Below are 21,516 nucleotides of genomic sequence, written 5' to 3'. Positions count from 1 at the left end.
AATAAGGTTTAAACTGCTGGTCTCTGTCTCTGTCTGACTAGTGTTCTGTAAAATAAGGTTTTAACGCTGTCTCGACTGACTAGTGTTCTGTAAAATAAGGTTTAAACTGCTGGTCTCTGACTGACTAGTGTTCTGTAAAATAAGGTTTAAACTGCTGGTCTCTGACTGACTAGTGTTCTGTAAAATAAGGTTTAAACCGCTGTCTCTGTCTCTGTCTGACTAGTGTTCTGTAAAATAAGGTTTTAACCACTGGTCTCTGTCTGACTAGTGTTCTGTAAAATAAGGTTTAAACTGCTGTTCTCTGTCTCTGTCTGACTAGTGTTCTGTAAAATAAGGTTTAAACTGCTGGTCTCTGTCTCTGTCTGACTAGTGTTCTGTAAAATCAGGTTTAAACCGCTGGTCTCTGACTGACTAGTGTTCTGTAAAATCAGGTTTAAACTGCTGGTCTCTGTCTGACTAGTGTTCTGTAAAATAGGTTTAAACTGCTGGTCTCTGTCTCTGTCTGACTAGTGTTCTGTAAAATAAGGTTTAAACTGCTGGTCTCTGACTGACTAGTGTTCTGTAAAATAAGGTTTAAACTGCTGGTCTCTGACTGACTAGTGTTCTGTAAATAAGGTTTAAACTGCTGGTCTCTGACTGACTAGTATTCTGTAAAATAAGGTTTTAACTGCTGGTCTCTGTCTCTGTCTGACTAGTGTTCTGTAAAATAAGGTTTAAACTGCTGGTCTCTGACTGACTAGTGTTCTGTAAAATAAGGTTTTAACTGCTGGTCTCTGACTGACTAGTGTTCTATAAAATAAGGTTTAAACTGCTGGTCTCTGTCTCTGTCCGACTAGTGTTCTGTAAAATAAGGTTTAAACTGCTGGTCTCTGACTGACTAGTGTTCTGTAAAATAAGGTTTTAACTGCTGGTCTCTGACTGACTAGTGTTCTATAAATAAGGTTTAAACTGCTGGTCTCTGTCTCTGTCCAACTAGTGTTCTGTAAAATAAGGTTTTAACCGCTGGTCTCTGACTGACTAGTGTTCTGTAAAATAAGGTTTTAACTGCTGGTCTCTGACTGACTAGTGTTCTGTAAAATAAGGTTTTAACTGCTGGTCTCTGACTGACTAGTGTTCTGTAAAATAAGGTTTAAACTGCTGGTCTCTGACTGACTAGTGTTCTGTAAAATAAGGTTTAAACTGCTGGTCTCTGACTGACTAGTATTCTGTAAAATAAGGTTTTAAACTGCTGGTCTCTGTCTCTGTCTGACTAGTGTTCTGTAAAATAAGGTTTAAACCGCTGGTCTCTGACTGACTAGTGTTCTGTAAAATAAGGTTTTAACTGCTGGTCTCTGACTGACTAGTGTTCTATAAAATAAGGTTTAAACTGCTGGTCTCTGTCTCTGACTGACTAGTGTTCTGTAAAATAAGGTTTAAACTGCTGGTCTCTGTCTGACTATTGTTCTGTAAAATAAGGTTTTAACTGCTGGTCTCTGACGGACTAGTGTTCTGTAAAATAAGGTTTAAACTGCTGGTCTTTGACTGACTGGTGTTCTGTAAAATCAGGTTTAATCCGCTGGTCTCTGACTGACTAGTGTTCTGTAAAATCAGGTTTAAAACCGCTGGTCTCTGACTGACTAGTGTTCTGTAAAATCAGGTTTAAACCGCTGGTCTCTGACTGACTAGTGTTCTGTAAAATCAGGTTTAAACCGCTGGTCTCTGACTGACTAGTGTTCTGTAAAATCAGGTTTAAACTGCTGGTCTCTGTCTGACTAGTGTTCTGTAAAATAAGGTTTAAACTGCTGGTCTCTGACGGACTAGTGTTCTGTAAAATAAGATTTAAACCGCTGGTCTCTGTCTCTGTCTGACTAGTGTTCTGTAAAATAAGGTTTTAACCACTGGTCTCTGTCTGACTAGTGTTCTGTAAAATAAGGTTTAAACTGCTGGTCTCTGTCTCTGTCTGACTAGTGTTCTGTAAAATAAGGTTTTAACCGCTGGTCTCTGTCTGACTAGTGTTCTGTAAAATAAGGTTTTAACTGCTGGTCTCTGACGGACTAGTGTTCTGTAAAATAAGGTTTAAACCGCTGGTCTCTGACTGACTAGTGTTCTGTAAAATCAGGTTTAAACCGCTGGTCTCTGACTGAATAGTGTTCTGTAAAATCAGGTTTAAACCGCTGGTCTCTGACTGAATAGTGTTCTGTAAAATCAGGTTTAAACCGCTGGTCTCTGACTGACTAGTGTTCTGTAAAATCAGGTTTAAACCGCTGGTCTCTGACTGACTAGTGTTCTGTAAAATCAGGTTTAAACCGCTGGTCTCTGACTGACTAGTGTTCTGTAAAATCAGGTTTAAACTGCTGGTCTCTGTCTGACTAGTGTTCTGTAAAATAAGGTTTAAACCGCTGGTCTCTGACTGACTAGTGTTTCTGTAAAATAAGGTTTAAACTGCTGGTCTCTGACTGACTAGTGTTCTGTAAAATAAGGTTTAAACCGCTGGTCTCTGTCTCTGTCTGACTAGTGTTCTGTAAAATAAGGTTTTAACCACTGGTCTCTGTCTGACTAGTGTTCTGTAAAATAAGGTTTAAACTGCTGGTCTCTGTCTCTGTGTGACTAGTGTTCTGTAAAATAAGGTTTTAACCGCTGGTCTCTGACTGACTAGTGTTCTGTAAAATCAGGTTTAAACCGCTGGTTTCTGACTGACTAGTGTTCTGTAAAATAAGGTTTAAACTGCTGGTCTCTGACTGACTAGTGTTCTGTAAAATAAGGTTTAAAACTGCTGGTCTCTGACTTGTCTAGTGTTCTGTAAAATAAGGTTTAAACCGCTGGTCTCTGTCTCTGTCTGACTAGTGTTCTGTAAAATAAGGTTTTAACCACTGGTCTCTGTCTGACTAGTGTTCTGTAAAATAAGGTTTAAACTGCTGGTCTCTGTCTCTGTCTGACTAGTGTTCTGTAAAATAAGGTTTAAACTGCTGGTCTCTGTCTCTGTCTGACTAGTGTTCTGTTAAATAAGGTTTATACTGCTGGTCTCTGACGGACTAGTGTTCTGTAAAATAAGGTGTAAACTGCTGGTCTTTGACTGACTAGTGTTCTGTAAAATCAGGTTTAAACCGCTGGTCTCTGACTGACTAGTGTTCTGTAAAATCAGGTTTAAACCGCTGGTATCTGACTGAATAGTGTTTCTGTAAAGTCAGGTTTAAACCACTGTTCTCTGACTGAATAGTGTTCTGTAAAATCAGGTTTAAACCGCTGGTCTCTGACTGACTAGTGTTCTGTAAAATCAGGTTTAAACCGCTGGTCTCTGACTGACTAGTGTTCTGTAAAATCAGGTTAAAACCGCTGGTCTCTGACTGACTAGTGTTCTGTAAAATCAGGTTTAAACTGCTGGTCTCTGTCTGACTAGTGTTCTGTATAATAAGGTTTAAACCGCTGGTCTCTGACTGACTAGTGTTCTGTAAAATAAGGTTTAAACTGCTGGTCTCTGACTGACTAGTGTTCTGTAAAATAAGGTTTAAACTGCTGGTCTCTGTCTGACTAGTGTTCTGTAAAATCAGGTTTAAACCGCTGGTCTCTGACTGAATAGTGTTCTGTAAAATCAGGTTTAAACCGCTGGTCTCTGACTGACTAGTGTTCTGTAAAATCAGGTTTAAACTGCTGGTCTCTGACGGACTAGTGTTCTGTAAAATAAGGTTTAAACTGCTGGTCTCTGTCTGACTAGTGTTCTGTAAAATAAGGTTTAAACCGCTGGTCTCTGACTGACTAGTGTTCTGTAAAATAAGGTTTTAACCACTGGTCTCTGTCTGACTAGTGTTCTGTAAAATAAGGTTTAAACTGCTGGTCTCTGTCTCTGTCTGACTAGTGTTCTGTAAAATAAGGTTTAAACTGCTGGTCTCTGACTGACTAGTGTTCTGTAAAATAAGGTTTTAAACTGCTGGTCTCTGACTGACTAGTGTTCTGTAAAATAAGGTTTTAAACTGCTGGTCTCTGACTGACTAGTGTTCTATAAAATAAGGTTTAAACTGCTGGTCTCTGTCTCTGACTGACTAGTGTTCTGTAAAATAAGGTTAAACTGCTGGTCTCTGTCTGACTATTGTTCTGTAAAATAAGGTTTTAACTGCTGGTCTCTGACGGACTAGTGTTCTGTAAAATAAGGTTTAAACTGCTGGTCTTTGACTGACTAGTGTTCTGTAAAATCAGGTTTAAACCGCTGGTCTCTGACTGACTAGTGTTCTGTAAAATCAGGTTTAAACCGCTGGTATCTGACTGAATAGTGTTCTGTAAAATCAGGTTTAAACCGCTGGTCTCTGACTGAATAGTGTTCTGTAAAATCAGGTTTAAACCGCTGGTCTCTGACTGACTAGTGTTCTGTAAAATCAGGTTAAACCGCTGGTCTCTGACTGACTAGTGTTCTGTAAAATCAGGTTAAAACCGCTGGTCTCTGACTGACTAGTGTTCTGTAAAATCAGGTTTAAACTGCTGGTCTCTGTCTGACTAGTGTTCTGTATAATAAGGTTTAAACCGCTGGTCTCTGACTGACTAGTGTTCTGTAAAATAAGGTTTAAACTGCTGGTCTCTGACTGACTAGTGTTCTGTAAAATAAGGTTTAAACTGCTGGTCTCTGTCTGACTAGTGTTCTGTAAAATCAGGTTTAAACCGCTGGTCTCTGACTGAATAGTGTTCTGTAAAATCAGGTTTAAACCGCTGGTCTCTGACTGACTAGTGTTCTGTAAAATCAGGTTTAAACTGCTGGTCTCTGACGGACTAGTGTTCTGTAAAATAAGGTTTAAACTGCTGGTCTCTGTCTGACTAGTGTTCTGTAAAATAAGGTTTAAACCGCTGGTCTCTGACTGACTAGTGTTCTGTAAAATAAGGTTTTAACCACTGGTCTCTGTCTGACTAGTGTTCTGTAAAATAAGGTTTAAACTGCTGGTCTCTGTCTCTGTCTGACTAGTGTTCTGTAAAATAAGGTTTAAACTGCTGGTCTCTGACTGACTAGTGTTCTGTAAAATAAGGTTTAAACTGCTGGTCTCTGACTGACTAGTGTTCTGTAAAATAAGGTTTAAACTGCTGGTCTCTGACTGACTAGTGTTCTATAAAATAAGGTTTAAACTGCTGGTCTCTGTCTCTGACTGACTAGTGTTCTGTAAAATAAGGTTTAAACTGCTGGTCTCTGTCTGACTATTGTTCTGTAAAATAAGGTTTTAACTGCTGGTCTCTGACGGACTAGTGTTCTGTAAAATAAGGTTTAAACTGCTGGTCTTTGACTGACTAGTGTTCTGTAAAATCAGGTTTAAACCGCTGGTCTCTGACTGACTAGTGTTCTTTAAAATCAGGTTTAATCCGCTGGTCTCTGACTGACTAGTGTTCTGTAAAATCAGGTTTAAACCGCTGGTCTCTGACTGACTAGTGTTCTGTAAAATCAGGTTTAAACTGCTGGTCTCTGACTGACTAGTGTTCTATAAAATAAGGTTTAAACTGCTGGTCTCTGTCTCTGTCCAACTAGTGTTCTGTAAAATAAGGTTTTAACCGCTGGTCTCTGACTGACTAGTGTTCTGTAAAATAAGGTTTTAACTGCTGGTCTCTGACTGACTAGTGTTCTGTAAAATAAGGTTTTAACTGCTGGTCTCTGACTGACTAGTGTTCTGTAAAATAAGGTTTAAACTGCTGGTCTCTGACTGACTAGTGTTCTGTAAAATAAGGTTTAAACTGCTGGTCTCTGACTGACTAGTATTCTGTAAAATAAGGTTTTAACTGCTGGTCTCTGTCTCTGTCTGACTAGTGTTCTGTAAAATAAGGTTTAAACCGCTGGTCTCTGACTGACTAGTGTTCTGTAAAATAAGGTTTTAACTGCTGGTCTCTGACTGACTAGTGTTCTATAAAATAAGGTTTAAACTGCTGGTCTCTGTCTCTGACTGACTAGTGTTCTGTAAAATAAGGTTTAAACTGCTGGTCTCTGTCTGACTATTGTTCTGTAAAATAAGGTTTTAACTGCTGGTCTAAGACGGACTAGTGTTCTGTAAAATAAGGTTTAAACTGCTGGTCTTTGACTGACTAGTGTTCTGTAAAATCAGGTTTAAACCGCTGGTCTCTGACTGACTAGTGTTCTGTAAAATCAGGTTTAATCCGCTGGTCTCTGACTGACTAGTGTTCTGTAAAATCAGGTTTAAACCGCTGGTCTCTGACTGACTAGTGTTCTGTAAAATCAGGTTTAAACCGCTGGTCTCTGACTGACTAGTGTTCTGTAAAATAAGGTTTAAACTGCTGGTCTCTGACTGACTAGTGTTCTGTAAAATAAGGTTTAAACTGCTGGTCTCTGTCTGACTAGTGTTCTGTAAAATCAGGTTTAAACCGCTGGTCTCTGACTGACTAGTGTTCTGTAAAATCAGGTTTAAACCGCTGGTCTCTGACTGACTAGTGTTCTGTAAAATCAGGTTTAAACTGCTGGTCTCTGTCTGACTAGTGTTCTGTAAAATAAGGTTTAAACTGCTGGTCTCTGACGGACTAGTGTTCTGTAAAATAAGGTTTAAACTGCTGGTCTCTGTCTGACTAGTGTTCTGTAAAATAAGGTTTAAACCGCTGGTCTCTGACTGACTAGTGTTCTGTAAAATAAGGTTTTAACCACTGGTCTCTGTCTGACTAGTGTTCTGTAAAATAAGGTTTAAACTGCTGGTCTCTGTCTCTGTCTGACTAGTGTTCTGTAAAATAAGGTTTAAACTGCTGGTCTCTGACTGACTAGTGTTCTGTAAAATAAGGTTTAAACTGCTGGTCTCTGACTGACTAGTGTTCTGTAAAATAAGGTTTAAACTGCTGGTCTCTGACTGACTAGTGTTCTATAAAATAAGGTTTAAACTGCTGGTCTCTGTCTCTGACTGACTAGTGTTCTGTAAAATAAGGTTTAAACTGCTGGTCTCTGTCTGACTATTGTTCTGTAAAATAAGGTTTTAACTGCTGGTCTCTGACGGACTAGTGTTCTGTAAAATAAGGTTTAAACTGCTGGTCTTTGACTGACTAGTGTTCTGTAAAATCAGGTTTAAACCGCTGGTCTCTGACTGACTAGTGTTCTTTAAAATCAGGTTTAATCCGCTGGTCTCTGACTGACTAGTGTTCTGTAAAATCAGGTTTAAACCGCTGGTCTCTGACTGACTAGTGTTCTGTAAAATCAGGTTTAAACCGCTGGTCTCTGACTGACTAGTGTTCTGTAAAATCAGGTTTAAACCGCTGGTCTCTGACTGACTAGTGTTCTGTAAAATCAGGTTTAAACTGCTGGTCTCTGACTGACTAGTGTTCTGTAAAATCAGGTTTAAACCGCTGGTCTCTGACTGACTAGTGTTCTGTAAAATCAGGTTTAAACTGCTGGTCTCTGACTGACTAGTGTTCTATAAAATAAGGTTTAAACTGCTGGTCTCTGTCTCTGTCCAACTAGTGTTCTGTAAAATAAGGTTTTAACCGCTGGTCTCTGACTGACTAGTGTTCTGTAAAATAAGGTTTTAACTGCTGGTCTCTGACTGACTAGTGTTCTGTAAAATAAGGTTTTAACTGCTGGTCTCTGACTGACTAGTGTTCTGTAAAATAAGGTTTAAACTGCTGGTCTCTGACTGACTAGTGTTCTGTAAAATAAGGTTTAAACTGCTGGTCTCTGACTGACTAGTATTCTGTAAAATAAGGTTTTAACTGCTGGTCTCTGTCTCTGTCTGACTAGTGTTCTGTAAAATAAGGTTTAAACCGCTGGTCTCTGACTGACTAGTGTTCTGTAAAATAAGGTTTTAACTGCTGGTCTCTGACTGACTAGTGTTCTATAAAATAAGGTTTAAACTGCTGGTCTCTGTCTCTGACTGACTAGTGTTCTGTAAAATAAGGTTTAAACTGCTGGTCTCTGTCTGACTATTGTTCTGTAAAATAAGGTTTTAACTGCTGGTCTCTGACGGACTAGTGTTCTGTAAAATAAGGTTTAAACTGCTGGTCTTTGACTGACTAGTGTTCTGTAAAATCAGGTTTAAACCGCTGGTCTCTGACTGACTAGTGTTCTGTAAAATAAGGTTTAAACTGCTGGTCTTTGACTGACTAGTGTTCTGTAAAATCAGGTTTAAACCGCTGGTCTCTGACTGACTAGTGTTCTGTAAAATCAGGTTTAATCCGCTGGTCTCTGACTGACTAGTGTTCTGTAAAATCAGGTTTAAACCGCTGGTCTCTGACTGACTAGTGTTCTGTAAAATCAGGTTTAAACCGCTGGTCTCTGACTGACTAGTGTTCTGTAAAATCAGGTTTAAACCGCTGGTCTCTGACTGACTAGTGTTCTGTAAAATCAGGTTTAAACTGCTGGTCTCTGTCTGACTAGTGTTCTGTAAAATAAGGTTTAAACTGCTGGTCTCTGACGGACTAGTGTTCTGTAAAATAAGATTTAAACCGCTGGTCTCTGACTGACTAGTGTTCTGTAAAATAAGGTTTAAACTGCTGGTCTCTGACTGACTAGTGTTCTGTAAAATAAGGTTTAAACCGCTGGTCTCTGTCTCTGTCTGACTAGTGTTCTGTAAAATAAGGTTTTAACCACTGGTCTCTGTCTGACTAGTGTTCTGTAAAATAAGGTTTAAACTGCTGGTCTCTGTCTCTGTCTGACTAGTGTTCTGTAAAATAAGGTTTTAACCGCTGGTCTCTGTCTGACTAGTGTTCTGTAAAATAAGGTTTTAACTGCTGGTCTCTGACGGACTAGTGTTCTGTAAAATAAGGTTTAAACTGCTGGTCTTTGACTGACTAGTGTTCTGTAAAATCAGGTTTAAACCGCTGGTCTCTGACTGACTAGTGTTCTGTAAAATCAGGTTTAAACCGCTGGTCTCTGACTGAATAGTGTTCTGTAAAATCAGGTTTAAACCGCTGGTCTCTGACTGAATAGTGTTCTGTAAAATCAGGTTTAAACCGCTGGTCTCTGACTGACTAGTGTTCTGTAAAATCAGGTTTAAACCGCTGGTCTCTGACTGACTAGTGTTCTGTAAAATCAGGTTTAAACCGCTGGTCTCTGACTGACTAGTGTTCTGTAAAATCAGGTTTAAACTGCTGGTCTCTGTCTCTGTGTGACTAGTGTTCTGTAAAATAAGGTTTTAACCGCTGGTCTCTGACTGACTAGTGTTCTGTAAAATCAGGTTTAAACCGCTGGTTTCTGACTGACTAGTGTTCTGTAAAATAAGGTTTAAACTGCTGGTCTCTGACTGACTAGTGTTCTGTAAAATAAGGTTTAAACTGCTGGTCTCTGACTGTCTAGTGTTCTGTAAAATAAGGTTTAAACCGCTGGTCTCTGTCTCTGTCTGACTAGTGTTCTGTAAAATAAGGTTTTAACCACTGGTCTCTGTCTGACTAGTGTTCTGTAAAATAAGGTTTAAACTGCTGGTCTCTGTCTCTGTCTGACTAGTGTTCTGTAAAATAAGGTTTAAACTGCTGGTCTCTGTCTCTGTCTGACTAGTGTTCTGTTAAATAAGGTTTATACTGCTGGTCTCTGACGGACTAGTGTTCTGTAAAATAAGGTTTAAACTGCTGGTCTTTGACTGACTAGTGTTCTGTAAAATCAGGTTTAAACCGCTGGTCTCTGACTGACTAGTGTTCTGTAAAATCAGGTTTAAACCGCTGGTATCTGACTGAATAGTGTTCTGTAAAGTCAGGTTTAAACCACTGTTCTCTGACTGAATAGTGTTCTGTAAAATCAGGTTTAAACCGCTGGTCTCTGACTGACTAGTGTTCTGTAAAATCAGGTTTAAACCGCTGGTCTCTGACTGACTAGTGTTCTGTAAAATCAGGTTAAAACCGCTGGTCTCTGACTGACTAGTGTTCTGTAAAATCAGGTTTAAACTGCTGGTCTCTGTCTGACTAGTGTTCTGTATAATAAGGTTTAAACCGCTGGTCTCTGACTGACTAGTGTTCTGTAAAATAAGGTTTAAACTGCTGGTCTCTGTCTGACTAGTGTTCTGTAAAATAAGGTTTAAACCGCTGGTCTCTGACTGACTAGTGTTCTGTAAAATAAGGTTTAAACTGCTGGTCTCTGACTGACTAGTGTTCTGTAAAATAAGGTTTAAACTGCTGGTCTCTGACTGACTAGTGTTCTATAAAATAAGGTTTAAACTGCTGGTCTCTGTCTCTGACTGACTAGTGTTCTGTAAAATAAGGTTTAAACTGCTGGTCTCTGACTGACTAGAGTTCTATAAAATAAGGTTTAAACTGCTGGTCTCTGTCTCTGTCTGACTAGTGTTCTGTAAAATAAGGTTTAAACTGCTGGTCTCTGTCTGACTATTGTTCTGTAAAATAAGGTTTTAACTGCTGGTCTCTGACGGACTAGTGTTCTGTAAAATAAGGTTTAAACTGCTGGTCTTTGACTGACTAGTGTTCTGTAAAATCAGGTTTAAACCGCTGGTCTCTGACTGACTAGTGTTCTTTAAAATCAGGTTTAATCCGCTGGTCTCTGACTGACTAGTGTTCTGTAAAATCAGGTTTAAACCGCTGGTCTCTGACTGACTAGTGTTCTGTAAAATCAGGTTTAAACCGCTGGTCTCTGACTGACTAGTGTTCTGTAAAATCAGGTTTAAACCGCTGGTCTCTGACTGACTAGTGTTCTGTAAAATCAGGTTTAAACTGCTGGTCTCTGACTGACTAGTGTTCTGTAAAATCAGGTTTAAACCGCTGGTCTCTGACTGACTAGTGTTCTGTAAAATCAGGTTTAAACTGCTGGTCTCTGTCTGACTAGTGTTCTGTAAAATAAGGTTTAAACTGCTGGTCTCTGACGGACTAGTGTTCTGTAAAATAAGGTTTAAACTGCTGGTCTCTGTCTCTGACTGACTAGTGTTCTGTAAAATAAGGTTTAAACTGCTGGTCTCTGACTGACTAGAGTTCTATAAAATAAGGTTTAAACTGCTGGTCTCTGTCTCTGTCTGACTAGTGTTCTGTAAAATAAGGTTTAAACTGCTGGTCTCTGTCTGACTATTGTTCTGTAAAATAAGGTTTTAACTGCTGGTCTCTGACGGACTAGTGTTCTGTAAAATAAGGTTTAAACTGCTGGTCTTTGACTGACTAGTGTTCTGTAAAATCAGGTTTAAACCGCTGGTCTCTGACTGACTAGTGTTCTTTAAAATCAGGTTTAATCCGCTGGTCTCTGACTGACTAGTGTTCTGTAAAATCAGGTTTAAACCGCTGGTCTCTGACTGACTAGTGTTCTGTAAAATCAGGTTTAAATCGCTGGTCTCTGACTGACTAGTGTTCTGTAAAATCAGGTTTAAACCGCTGGTCTCTGACTGACTAGTGTTCTGTAAAATCAGGTTTAAACTGCTGGTCTCTGACTGACTAGTGTTCTGTAAAATCAGGTTTAAACCGCTGGTCTCTGACTGACTAGTGTTCTGTAAAATCAGGTTTAAACTGCTGGTCTCTGTCTGACTAGTGTTCTGTAAAATAAGGTTTAAACTGCTGGTCTCTGACGGACTAGTGTTCTGTAAAATAAGGTTTAAACTGCTGGTCTCTGTCTGACTAGTGTTCTGTAAAATAAGGTTTAAACCGCTGGTCTCTGACTGACTAGTGTTCTGTAAAATAAGGTTTTAACCACTGGTCTCTGTCTGACTAGTGTTCTGTAAAATAAGGTTTAAACTGCTGGTCTCTGTCTCTGTCTGACTAGTGTTCTGTAAAATAAGGTTTAAACCGCTGGTCTCTGACTGACTAGTGTTCTGTAAAATAAGGTTTTAACTGCTGGTCTCTGACTGACTAGTGTTCTATAAAATAAGGTTTAAACTGCTGGTCTCTGTCTCTGACTGACTAGTGTTCTGTAAAATAAGGTTTAAACTGCTGGTCTCTGTCTGACTATTGTTCTGTAAAATAAGGTTTTAACTGCTGGTCTCTGACGGACTAGTGTTCTGTAAAATAAGGTTTAAACTGCTGGTCTTTGACTGACTAGTGTTCTGTAAAATCAGGTTTAAACCGCTGGTCTCTGACTGACTAGTGTTCTGTAAAATAAGGTTTAAACTGCTGGTCTTTGACTGACTAGTGTTCTGTAAAATCAGGTTTAAACCGCTGGTCTCTGACTGACTAGTGTTCTGTAAAATCAGGTTTAATCCGCTGGTCTCTGACTGACTAGTGTTCTGTAAAATCAGGTTTAAACCGCTGGTCTCTGACTGACTAGTGTTCTGTAAAATCAGGTTTAAACCGCTGGTCTCTGACTGACTAGTGTTCTGTAAAATCAGGTTTAAACCGCTGGTCTCTGACTGACTAGTGTTCTGTAAAATCAGGTTTAAACTGCTGGTCTCTGTCTGACTAGTGTTCTGTAAAATAAGGTTTAAACTGCTGGTCTCTGACGGACTAGTGTTCTGTAAAATAAGATTTAAACCGCTGGTCTCTGACTGACTAGTGTTCTGTAAAATAAGGTTTAAACTGCTGGTCTCTGACTGACTAGTGTTCTGTAAAATAAGGTTTAAACTGCTGGTCTCTGTCTCTGTGTGACTAGTGTTCTGTAAAATAAGGTTTTAACCGCTGGTCTCTGACTGACTAGTGTTCTGTAAAATCAGGTTTAAACCGCTGGTTTCTGACTGACTAGTGTTCTGTAAAATAAGGTTTAAACTGCTGGTCTCTGACTGACTAGTGTTCTGTAAAATAAGGTTTAAACTGCTGGTCTCTGACTGTCTAGTGTTCTGTAAAATAAGGTTTAAACCGCTGGTCTCTGTCTCTGTCTGACTAGTGTTCTGTAAAATAAGGTTTTAACCACTGGTCTCTGTCTGACTAGTGTTCTGTAAAATAAGGTTTAAACTGCTGGTCTCTGTCTCTGTCTGACTAGTGTTCTGTAAAATAAGGTTTAAACTGCTGGTCTCTGTCTCTGTCTGACTAGTGTTCTGTTAAATAAGGTTTATACTGCTGGTCTCTGACGGACTAGTGTTCTGTAAAATAAGGTTTAAACTGCTGGTCTTTGACTGACTAGTGTTCTGTAAAATCAGGTTTAAACCGCTGGTCTCTGACTGACTAGTGTTCTGTAAAATCAGGTTTAAACCGCTGGTATCTGACTGAATAGTGTTCTGTAAAGTCAGGTTTAAACCACTGTTCTCTGACTGAATAGTGTTCTGTAAAATCAGGTTTAAACCGCTGGTCTCTGACTGACTAGTGTTCTGTAAAATCAGGTTTAAACCGCTGGTCTCTGACTGACTAGTGTTCTGTAAAATCAGGTTAAAACCGCTGGTCTCTGACTGACTAGTGTTCTGTAAAATCAGGTTTAAACTGCTGGTCTCTGTCTGACTAGTGTTCTGTATAATAAGGTTTAAACCGCTGGTCTCTGACTGACTAGTGTTCTGTAAAATAAGGTTTAAACTGCTGGTCTCTGTCTGACTAGTGTTCTGTAAAATAAGGTTTAAACCGCTGGTCTCTGACTGACTAGTGTTCTGTAAAATAAGGTTTAAACTGCTGGTCTCTGACTGACTAGTGTTCTGTAAAATAAGGTTTAAACTGCTGGTCTCTGACTGACTAGTGTTCTATAAAATAAGGTTTAAACTGCTGGTCTCTGTCTCTGACTGACTAGTGTTCTGTAAAATAAGGTTTAAACTGCTGGTCTCTGACTGACTAGAGTTCTATAAAATAAGGTTTAAACTGCTGGTCTCTGTCTCTGTCTGACTAGTGTTCTGTAAAATAAGGTTTAAACTGCTGGTCTCTGTCTGACTATTGTTCTGTAAAATAAGGTTTTAACTGCTGGTCTCTGACGGACTAGTGTTCTGTAAAATAAGGTTTAAACTGCTGGTCTTTGACTGACTAGTGTTCTGTAAAATCAGGTTTAAACCGCTGGTCTCTGACTGACTAGTGTTCTTTAAAATCAGGTTTAATCCGCTGGTCTCTGACTGACTAGTGTTCTGTAAAATCAGGTTTAAACCGCTGGTCTCTGACTGACTAGTGTTCTGTAAAATCAGGTTTAAACCGCTGGTCTCTGACTGACTAGTGTTCTGTAAAATCAGGTTTAAACCGCTGGTCTCTGACTGACTAGTGTTCTGTAAAATCAGGTTTAAACTGCTGGTCTCTGACTGACTAGTGTTCTGTAAAATCAGGTTTAAACCGCTGGTCTCTGACTGACTAGTGTTCTGTAAAATCAGGTTTAAACTGCTGGTCTCTGTCTGACTAGTGTTCTGTAAAATAAGGTTTAAACTGCTGGTCTCTGACGGACTAGTGTTCTGTAAAATAAGGTTTAAACTGCTGGTCTCTGTCTCTGACTGACTAGTGTTCTGTAAAATAAGGTTTAAACTGCTGGTCTCTGACTGACTAGAGTTCTATAAAATAAGGTTTAAACTGCTGGTCTCTGTCTCTGTCTGACTAGTGTTCTGTAAAATAAGGTTTAAACTGCTGGTCTCTGTCTGACTATTGTTCTGTAAAATAAGGTTTTAACTGCTGGTCTCTGACGGACTAGTGTTCTGTAAAATAAGGTTTAAACTGCTGGTCTTTGACTGACTAGTGTTCTGTAAAATCAGGTTTAAACCGCTGGTCTCTGACTGACTAGTGTTCTTTAAAATCAGGTTTAATCCGCTGGTCTCTGACTGACTAGTGTTCTGTAAAATCAGGTTTAAACCGCTGGTCTCTGACTGACTAGTGTTCTGTAAAATCAGGTTTAAATCGCTGGTCTCTGACTGACTAGTGTTCTGTAAAATCAGGTTTAAACCGCTGGTCTCTGACTGACTAGTGTTCTGTAAAATCAGGTTTAAACTGCTGGTCTCTGACTGACTAGTGTTCTGTAAAATCAGGTTTAAACCGCTGGTCTCTGACTGACTAGTGTTCTGTAAAATCAGGTTTAAACTGCTGGTCTCTGTCTGACTAGTGTTCTGTAAAATAAGGTTTAAACTGCTGGTCTCTGACGGACTAGTGTTCTGTAAAATAAGGTTTAAACTGCTGGTCTCTGTCTGACTAGTGTTCTGTAAAATAAGGTTTAAACCGCTGGTCTCTGACTGACTAGTGTTCTGTAAAATAAGGTTTTAACCACTGGTCTCTGTCTGACTAGTGTTCTGTAAAATAAGGTTTAAACTGCTGGTCTCTGTCTCTGTCTGACTAGTGTTCTGTAAAATAAGGTTTAAACTGCTGGTCTCTGACTGACTAGTGTTCTGTAAAATAAGGTTTAAACTGCTGGTCTCTGACTGACTAGTGTTCTGTAAAATAAGGTTTAAACTGCTGGTCTCTGACTGACTAGTGTTCTATAAAATAAGGTTTAAACTGCGGGTCTCTGTCTCTGTCTGACTAGTGTTCTGTAAAATAAGGTTTAAACTGCTGGTCTCTGTCTGACTATTGTTCTGTAAAATAAGGTTTTAACTGCTGGTCTCTGACGGACTAGTGTTCTGTAAAATAAGGTTTAAACTGCTGGTCTTTGACTGACTAGTGTTCTGTAAAATCAGGTTTAAACCGCTGGTCTCTGACTGACTAGTGTTCTTTAAAATCAGGTTTAATCCGCTGGTCTCTGACTGACTAGTGTTCTGTAAAATCAGGTTTAAACCGCTGGTCTCTGACTGACTAGTGTTCTGTAAAATCAGGTTTAAACCGCTGGTCTCTGACTGACTAGTGGTCTGTAAAATCAGGTTTAAACCGCTGGTCTCTGACTTACTAGTGTTCTGTAAAATAAGGTTTAAACTGCTGGTCTCTGTCTGACTAGTGTTCTGTAAAATAAGGTTTAAACTGCTGGTCTCTGACGGACTAGTGTTCTGTAAAATAAGGTTTAAACTGCTGGTCTCTGTCTGACTAGTGTTCTGTAAAATAAGGTTTAAACCGCTGGTCTCTGACTGACTAGTGTTCTGTAAAATAAGGTTTAAACTGCTGGTCTCTGACTGACTAGTGTTCTGTAAAATAAGGTTTAAACCGCTGGTCTCTGTCTCTGTCTGACTAGTGTTCTGTAAAATAAGGTTTTAACCACTGGTCTCTGTCTGACTAGTGTTCTGTAAAATAAGGTTTAAACTGCTGGTCTCTGTCTCTGTCTGACTAGTGTTCTGTAAAATAAGGTTTTAACCGCTGGTCTCTGTCTGACTAGTGTTCTGTAAAATAAGGTTTTAACTGCTGGTCTCTGACGGACTAGTGTTCTGTAAAATAAGGTTTAAACTGCTGGTCTTTGACTGACTAGTGTTCTGTAAAATCAGGTTTAAACCGCTGGTCTCTGACTGACTAGTGTTCTGTAAAATCAGGTTTAAACCGCTGGTCTCTGACTGAATAGTGTTCTGTAAAATCAGGTTTAAACCGCTGGTCTCTGACTGAATAGTGTTCTGTAAAATCAGGTTTAAACCGCTGGTCTCTGACTGACTAGTGTTCTGTAAAATCAGGTTTAAACCGCTGGTCTCTGACTGACTAGTGTTCTGTAAAATCAGGTTTAAACCGCTGGTCTCTGACTGACTAGTGTTCTGTAAAATCAGGTTTAAACTGCTGGTCTCTGTCTGACTAGTGTTCTGTAAAATAAGGTTTAAACCGCTGGTCTCTGACTGACTAGTGTTCTGTAAAATAAGGTTTAAACTGCTGGTCTCTGACTGACTAGTGTTCTGTAAAATAAGGTTTAAACCGCTGGTCTCTGTCTCTGTCTGACTAGTGTTCTGTAAAATAAGGTTTAAACTGCTGGTCTCTGACTGACTAGTGTTCTGTAAAATAAGGTTTAAACTGCTGGTCTCTGTCTCTGACTGACTAGTGTTCTGTAAAATAAGGTTTAAACTGCTGGTCTCTGTCTCTGACTGACTAGTGTTCTGTAAAATAAGGTTTTAACTGCTGGTCTCTGTCTGACTAGTGTTCTGTAAAATAAGGTTTAAACTGCTGGTCTCTGACTGACTAGTGTTCTGTAAAATAAGGTTTCAACTGCTGGTCTCTGTCTCTGACTGACTAGTGTTCTGTAAAATAAGGTTAAAACTGCTGGTCTCTGTCTCTGACTGACTAGTGTTCTGTAAAATAAGGTTTTAACTGCTGGTCTCTGTCTGACTAGTGTTCTGTAAAATCAGGTTTAAACCGCTGGTCTCTGACTGACTAGTGTTCTGTAAAATAAGGTTTAAACCGCTGGTCTCTGACTGACTAGTGTTCTGTAAAATAAGGTTTAAACCGCTGGTCTCTGTCTCTGTCTGACTAGTGTTCTGTAAAATAAGGTTTAAACTGCTGGTCTCTGACTGACTAGTGTTCTGTAAAATAAGGTTTAAACTGCTGGTCTCTGTCTCTGACTGACTAGTGTTCTGTAAAATAAGGTTTAAACTGCTGGTCTCTGTCTCTGACTGACTAGTGTTCTGTAAAATAAGGTTTTAACTGCTGGTCTCTGTCTGACTAGTGTTCTGTAAAATAAGGTTTAAACTGCTGGTCTCTGACTGACTAGTGTTCTGTAAAATAAGGTTTCAACTGCTGGTCTCTGTCTCTGACTGACTAGTGTTCTGTAAAATAAGGTTAAAACTGCTGGTCTCTGTCTCTGACTGACTAGTGTTCTGTAAAATAAGGTTTTAACTGCTGGTCTCTGTCTGACTAGTGTTCTGTAAAATCAGGTTTAAACCGCTGGTCTCTGACTGACTAGTGTTCTGTAAAATCAGGTTTAAACTGCTGGTCTCTGACTGACTAGTGTTCTGTAAAATAAGGTTTAAACCGCTGGTCTCTGTCTCTGTCTGACTAGTGTTCTGTAAAATAAGGTTTAAACCGCTGGTCTCTGTCTGACTAGCGTTCTGTAAAATAAGGTTTAAACCTCTGGTCTCTGACTCTGACTGACTAGTGTTCTGTCAAATAAGGTTTAAACTGCTGGTCTCTGTCTGACTAGTGTTCTGTAAAATAAGGTTTAAACTGCTGGTCTCTGTCTGACTAGTGTTCTGTAAAATAAGGTTTAAACTGCTGGTCTCTGTCTGACTAGTGTTCTGTAAAATAAGGTTTAAACCGCTGGTCTCTGTCTGACTAGTGTTCTGTAAAATAAGGTTTAAACCGCTGGTCTCTGACGGACTAGTGTTCTGTAGTATAGGGTTTCAAGTAGGACATAGTGTAGCAGCATTCTATCTGATAATGACCACAGCTTAACATTAGCCTACAACTACATCCAACTATCCATGTTCCTCCCAGTGGTTCCTCTTTGAACATTACAGGTATGAATAGATTTGACTAAGAATGATAAATTGTTGTTGTAATGTTCTTATCTAAGGGGTGAAGTGAGGTTTAATTGTTTCACAGTTTCAGCTTTCCTCCTCTGTGTGTTTGTGTATAGGAATGGCATGTGTGAGTGCTTGTGTGTGTGTGTCTCACCCTTCACGTTGACTTTGTGCTCTCCAGTGCCAGGGTGAGAGATGAGATCCACCTGCATGGACACCTCCCCCACGGAGCTGTCGGTAGACTGACCTGCAGACCAATAACACAACACTACCGTCAGAGGGAGAGAGAGAAGGAGAGATAGATAGACACCTCCCCCATGGAGCCGTTGGTAGACTGACCTGCAGAACAACAACACAAAACTACTGTAAGAGAGAGAGAGAGAGAGAGAGAGAGAGAGAGAGAGAGAGAGAGAGGAGGAGGAGGAGAGAGAGAGAGGAGAGAGAGCACATTGAGACCTCACCTGGAGATCACCATACAAGACTACCGTTAGAGAGAGAGAGGAGAGAGAAGGAGAGAGGAGGAATAGGAGAGAGTGAGGGAGAGAAAGAGGGGAAGAGATGATGAGAGTGAGAGAGTGAGGGGTGAGACAGGGATGCAGCTTAAGCCCCACCCTCTTCAACATATATATCAATGAAAAGTCTGCAGCACCCGGCCTCACCCTACTAGAATCTGAAGTCAAATGTCTACTGTTTGCTGATGATCTGGTGCTTCTGTCACCAACCAAGGAGGGCCTACAGCAGCACCTAGATATTCTGCGCAGATTCTGCCAGACCTGGGCCCTGACAGTAAATCTCAGTAAGACCAAAATAATGGTGTTCCAAAAAATGTCCAGTCGCCAGGACCACAAATACAAATTCCATCTAGACGCCATTGCCCTAGAGCACACAAAAAACTATACATACCTTGGCCTAAACGTCAGCGCAACAGGTAACTTCCACAAAGCTGTGAACGATCTGAGAGACAAGGCAAGAAGGGCATTCTATGCCATCAAAAGGAACATAAAATTCAACATACCAATTAGGATCTGGCTAAAAATACTTGAATCAGTCATAGAGTCCATTGCTTCTCACCAACCAAGATTTCACAAAATGGGACGAACACCAAATTGAGACTCTGCATGCAGAATTCTGCAAAAATATCCTCCGTGTACAACGTAGAACACCAAATAATGCATGCAGAGCAGAATTAGGCCGATACCCACTCATTATCAAAATCCAAAAAAGAGCCGTTAAATTCTACAACCACCTAAAAGGAAGCGATTCACAAACCTTCCATAACAAAGCCATCATCTACAGAGAGATGAACCTGGAGAAGAGTCCCCTAAGCAAGCTGGTCCTGGGGCTCTGTTCACAAACACAAACACACCCGACAGAGCCCCAGGACAGCAGCACAATTAGACCCAAGCAAATAATGAGAAAACAGAAAGATAATTACTTGACACATTGGAAAGAATTAACAAAAAAACAGAGCAAACTAGAATGCTATTTGGCCCTAAACAGAGAGTACACAGTGGCAGAATACCTGTCCACTGTGACTGACCCAAACTTAAGGAAAGCTTTGACTATGTACAGACTCAGTGAGCATAGCCTTGCTATTGAGAAAGGCCGCCGTAGACAGACATGGCTCTCAAGAGAAGACAGGCTATGTGCACACTGCCCACAAAATGAGGTGGAAACTGAGCTGCACTTCCTAACCTCCTGTCCAATGTATGACCATATTAGAGAGACATATTTCCCTCAGATTACACAGATCCACTACGAATTCGAAAACAAACCCAATTTTGATAAACTCCCATATCTACTGGGTGAAATTCCACAGTGTGCCATCACAGCAGCAAGATTTGTGACCTGTTGCCACAAGAAAAGGGCAACCAGAAAACAACAAACACCATTGTAAATACAACCCTTATTTATTTCCCCTTGTGTACTTTAACCATTTGTACATTGTTACAACACTGTATATATATATATATATTATGACATTTGTAATGTCTTCATTGTTTTGAAACTTCTGTATGTGTAATGTTTAGTGTTAATATGTATTGTTTATTTCAGTTTTGTATATTATCTGCCTCACTTGCTTTGGTAATGTTAACACATGTTTCCCATGCCAATAAAGCCCTTGAATTTAATTGAATTGAGAGGGAGAGAAAAAGAGAGAGAGTGAGAGAGAGAATCATCAACTGCAATGACCTGCTACTCATCACAACCACATGTTGTAAGAGAATCAGAGGGGAGAGACAGAGAGAGAGAAAAGGAGACAGAGAGAGAAAGGGAGAGAGAAAGAAAAGGAGAGACAGAGAGAGAGAAAAGGAGAGAGAGAGAAAAGGAGACAAAGAGAGAAAAGAGAGAGAGACAGAGAGCGAAAAGGAGAGAGAGAAAAAGAGAGAAAAGGAGAGAGAGAGAAAAGAGAGAGAGAGACAGAGAGAGAGAAAAGGAGAGAGAGAGAAAAAGAGAGAGAGAAAAGAGAGAGAGACAGAGAGAGAGAGAGAAAAGGAGAGAGAGAGAGAAAAGGAGAGACAGGGAGAGAGAAAAGGTGAGACAGAGAGCGAGAAAAGGTGAGACAGAGAGCGAGAAAAGGTGAGACAGAGAGTCAAAAAGACAGAAACACTGCATCTCAAATAAGGTTACACACACACTGATCCAGAAAGGTAGAGAAACCCCTGTGTGTAGTGACATAAACTGCAACATGAAGTGAATGACTCACTCCACTTCCTCCTGTGTCACTCTGAGAAGTAGGGATCTCTGGAAACCAGTGACAAAAGAAAAACAAGCTACAGAGAAAACAAAACAACACATGGAGCTGTAGATAAATGCATTAAGCTCTGAGTAAAAGAACATAACAGAATGGAACAGAAGTACACACACACACACACACACACACACAGAATGGTAACGCAAGGTGCTGCCCTACACAGGGACTCCAACCATTTAGGACCACTACCCTCTCTGGAGCAGAGAACAAACACACATTAAATATGGAGGTGCACTCAATGATAGACCCAGGAGGGAGAAAGGGAGAGAGCGGGGGTGAAAGAGAGGGAGGTAGAGAGAAATAGAGATGAGGAGAGGGGGTAAGAGAGTGATAGAGATGAACAAGAGAGAGGAGGAGGAGAAAGAAGGGTGTGAGAGAGAGACAGCCAGACAGAGACAGAGCGACAAAGAGACAGAAACATGGACACAGCCAGACGTAGGGCTTGTAACATAGACAGAACAGCCAGATGTGGGGGTAGTAACATAGACAGGACAGCCAGACGTAGGGGTAGAGACATAGACAGAACAGCCAGACGTGGCGGGTAGAAACATAGACAGAACAGCCAGACGTGGGGGGTAGTAACATAGACAGAACAGCCAGACGTGGCGGGTAGTAACATAGACAGGACAGCCAGACGTGGTAGTAACACAGACAGAACAGCCAGACGTGGGGGTAGTAACATAACAGAACAGCCAGGCGTGGGGGTAGTAACATAACAGAACAGCCAGACATGGGGGA

The 21,516-nt window shown here is 40.2% G+C and overlaps 1 protein-coding gene across 1 annotated transcript in view; it reads right to left on the bottom strand.

Moving 5' to 3' along the window:
* The window catches only part of LOC109882273 (protein unc-13 homolog C), a gene marked incomplete at its 5' end in the record, with an annotated part of 212,971 nt that overhangs the window by 38,760 nt on the left and 152,695 nt on the right, over positions 1-21,516 (bottom strand). Inside the window, 1 exon segment of the mRNA XM_031815140.1 lies at positions 18,178-18,270. Coding sequence (XP_031671000.1) covers positions 18,178-18,270 — 93 coding nt within the window.

Source organism: Oncorhynchus kisutch, linkage group LG3 (assembly GCF_002021735.2).
Source record: "Oncorhynchus kisutch isolate 150728-3 linkage group LG3, Okis_V2, whole genome shotgun sequence".
Taxonomy (NCBI): domain Eukaryota; kingdom Metazoa; phylum Chordata; class Actinopteri; order Salmoniformes; family Salmonidae; genus Oncorhynchus; species Oncorhynchus kisutch.
Note: the sequence above shows the minus strand (reverse complement) of the source record. Positions and strands in the feature narration are given on the sequence as shown.